Source organism: Echinops telfairi, unplaced genomic scaffold (assembly GCF_000313985.2).
Source record: "Echinops telfairi isolate 266 unplaced genomic scaffold, ASM31398v2 ScPeMD7_7418;HRSCAF=8456, whole genome shotgun sequence".
Lineage (NCBI taxonomy): Eukaryota > Metazoa > Chordata > Mammalia > Afrosoricida > Tenrecidae > Echinops > Echinops telfairi.
In genome coordinates, this window is record NW_022111318.1 from 944806 (window position 1) to 947582 (window position 2777).

The following is a 2777-nucleotide window of genomic DNA, read 5'->3' on the forward strand; positions in this document are numbered from 1 at the left end:
CAGGGCCTATTTCTGGAGCCTTGATGAGTCCGGCTGTTGGGGTTCACGTTCCGCGTGGGCAGTCACGGGTGCTTTGGGTGTACGTCCGAGGGTGGACTGTGGAGTGGAGGGCGGTAATTAAAGAGTTCTTCGGGGGACATTTGAAGCCATAGGTGTTTAACTGATACACGATTTTCAAAAGTTACTGGGGCCAGACGGACGGTTTTTCAAAATGACTACACTTCGGGACATCTAGGGGGCAAATAGTACCCTTGGAAAACGCGCAATCACGACTTATGAGGGCCGCGGCGGCCAGGGAGGACAAAGCTCAGAGGCCGGACCGGGAACGGAAGGATTCTGGCAGGGAATCTTGCAGGCCCCACGGGCTTTAGGTTCCCGTCAGTGTGTACTGGGCAGCCATAGGCCTTGTGTGTGTGGATATAGAGATAGATACAGAGAGAGAGAGAGATGGCAGCCATAGGCCTTGTGTGTGGATATGTGTGTGTGTATATATATACACACACACACATATGTATATGTATATATATGTGTGTGTATATTTTATATATATATATGGCGGTCTGCTCTTCTCAAGATGGGCAGCCTTGGAAACCAATGGGCGCAGATCTACTCTTCCTGTGGGTGGGTGAGTTGACTCCTGGGCGGTCAGCTCTTGTTCTTTGGGGATGCTTGGAAGGAAGGTGTGAGGAAGGGCCACGGGCAGCTTAGAACGGTCAACGCGGTGCACTTTCCCAGAGAACAGCTCAGTAAGCTGAGCTGCTAGGATCCTCCGCGTGGTTTGCTCCCGGCGACGGGGCATCCCAGCTGGAGAAAGCCCAGCGGAGGAGAAGGCCGGCTCTGCGGTCTGCCGTCGTCGGCTCGGGCCCGCTCCCTCCGGTGGCCGCTCCGGCCCCCGCCTCCGGTCGCTTGCAGCGGCCGCCCTCTCCCCGAGCGCTGCAGTCCGCGCCTTCTGTGTCCCCTCCCAGGGGTGGAGCCCGGGTTCAGGGCCTGCCAGCTGTTGCTCGTCACAGGATGACGTCAGCGAGGATAACATGGAGCCGAGCAAGATGGCGACTTCCAAGAGCGCTCCGAGAGATGCCCTGGTAAGTTGGCAGGATGGGGCGCGTGGCGTGCAGCTCGGAACCCGGGAGCTGAGCCGTGGCAGCGGGCTGGGGGCGGGCGCTGCAGCCTCTCCGGGACGCCCAGGAAGAACGGGACAATGGCGGTGTGCCCTGGGGGCTGAAGCCCTCCCGCCAAACGACGGCAGCTGGGGGGACCCAGTTCTCCCGGAGTGCGCAAGTTGGCGTCAAGGTTGTGTTCACTTGATCCTCCGACCTTAGTAATTTTCCACTTTCACCGATCCTTGAGCCCTGACTGCATCCGCGGTTCCGGCTTGGCCATAGCTGAACATGACAGGCAGCTGTGCCCACCCCTCTGCTGGGAAAGGCAACACTGGACCTAGTTTGCCCTATTTCCCTACCCGCTCCCACCCCTCCCCCGCCCCCCCAAAAAAGGTTGCCGTGATTTGATGTGCTCACGAAGCTGATGTGGGAGGAAAAGGATGAGTAGGCATTTGGATGCAAGAGTAGAGCTAGGACAAAATGTAATAAGCAACTCCAGTCCAGCTTTGATTTCCAATGCCTATATTATTTATCTAGGAGAAAGATGAGACTTCATTGTTTACTCCTATAAACAGTGGAAACCCAGGAGGCAATTCTACCTGGTCATATAGGGTTGCTATGAGCAGGAATCCACTTGATAGCAAGGAGTGTATTATGCATATGATCTTTTTATTTGAATCCACAGGTGATGGCACAGATTCTGAAGGATATGGGGATTACCGAGTATGAACCCAGGGTTATAAACCAAATGTTGGAATTTGCTTTCAGTGAGTTAACAGAACACCAAACTTCCCATAACTATGAATTTGACGTGGTTATATTGTAATGTTTGCAAACAAATTATTTTAACTAGTAATAGAATTCTGCTTATAGTAGTACAAATAAGCTCAAGGTAGGGGACAGTGGAATTCATGCTATCATGTGTTTAAAATTGATCATATAGCTAGGGCAATTATATATTAATACCAAAATTCATAAACTTTAATTAGTGTGACCTTTATGAACATAGCCATAAATATTAAGCTCTTTTCATGTCTAAGAAAAAAATGTTTTGTGTTTAAAGGGTATGTGACTACAATTCTGGATGATGCAAAAATTTATTCAAGTCATGCTAAGAAACCTAATGTTGACGCAGAGGATGTGAGACTGGCAATCCAGTGTCGTGCTGACCAATCTTTTACCTCTCCTCCCCCAAGAGATGTGAGCAAACTTTTACTTGAAGTTATTTTTACTTAACATTTTTGAAATTTTAGTTCTAATATGGTTTTGGGGTGTTTTTTTTTTTAGTTTTTGCTGGATATTGCACGACAGAAAAATCAAACCCCTTTACCACTGATTAAGCCTTATTCTGGGCCTAGACTGCCACCAGACAGATACTGCTTGACAGCTCCAAACTATAGGCTGAAATCCTTGATTAAAAAGGTAAGAGGTTTAAAAAAAAACGAAAGCAAAGTTGACCAATGGTTACTGTGGGTGAAGGAGGAAGAGTTTTTGCTCAGAGTGCATTGTATTTAGATTAATGGCAGTGGAATAATTTGGAAAAGGATGTCAATGATGGTTGCACAACATGAAGAGTATAATCAATGGCTCTGAATTATACGTGTAGAAGTTGTTGAATTGGAGAATGTTTTATTATGAATATTTTTGCAACAATTTTAAAAATAATTGCACTAAGAA

The 2777-nt window shown here is 48.1% G+C and overlaps 1 protein-coding gene across 1 annotated transcript in view; it reads left to right on the forward strand.

Moving 5' to 3' along the window:
* Nucleotides 1–1016: 1016 nt before the first annotated feature.
* The window catches only part of TAF9B (TATA-box binding protein associated factor 9b), a 3992-nt gene continuing 2231 nt past the window's right edge, over nt 1017–2777 (forward strand). The window contains exons 1-4 of the mRNA XM_004717637.2: nt 1017–1082; nt 1786–1867; nt 2164–2300; nt 2388–2522. Of these exons, the coding sequence (XP_004717694.1) occupies nt 1032–1082; nt 1786–1867; nt 2164–2300; nt 2388–2522 (405 nt within the window). The 5' untranslated portion in view covers nt 1017–1031. The remainder of the gene's footprint in view (nt 1083–1785; nt 1868–2163; nt 2301–2387; nt 2523–2777) is intronic.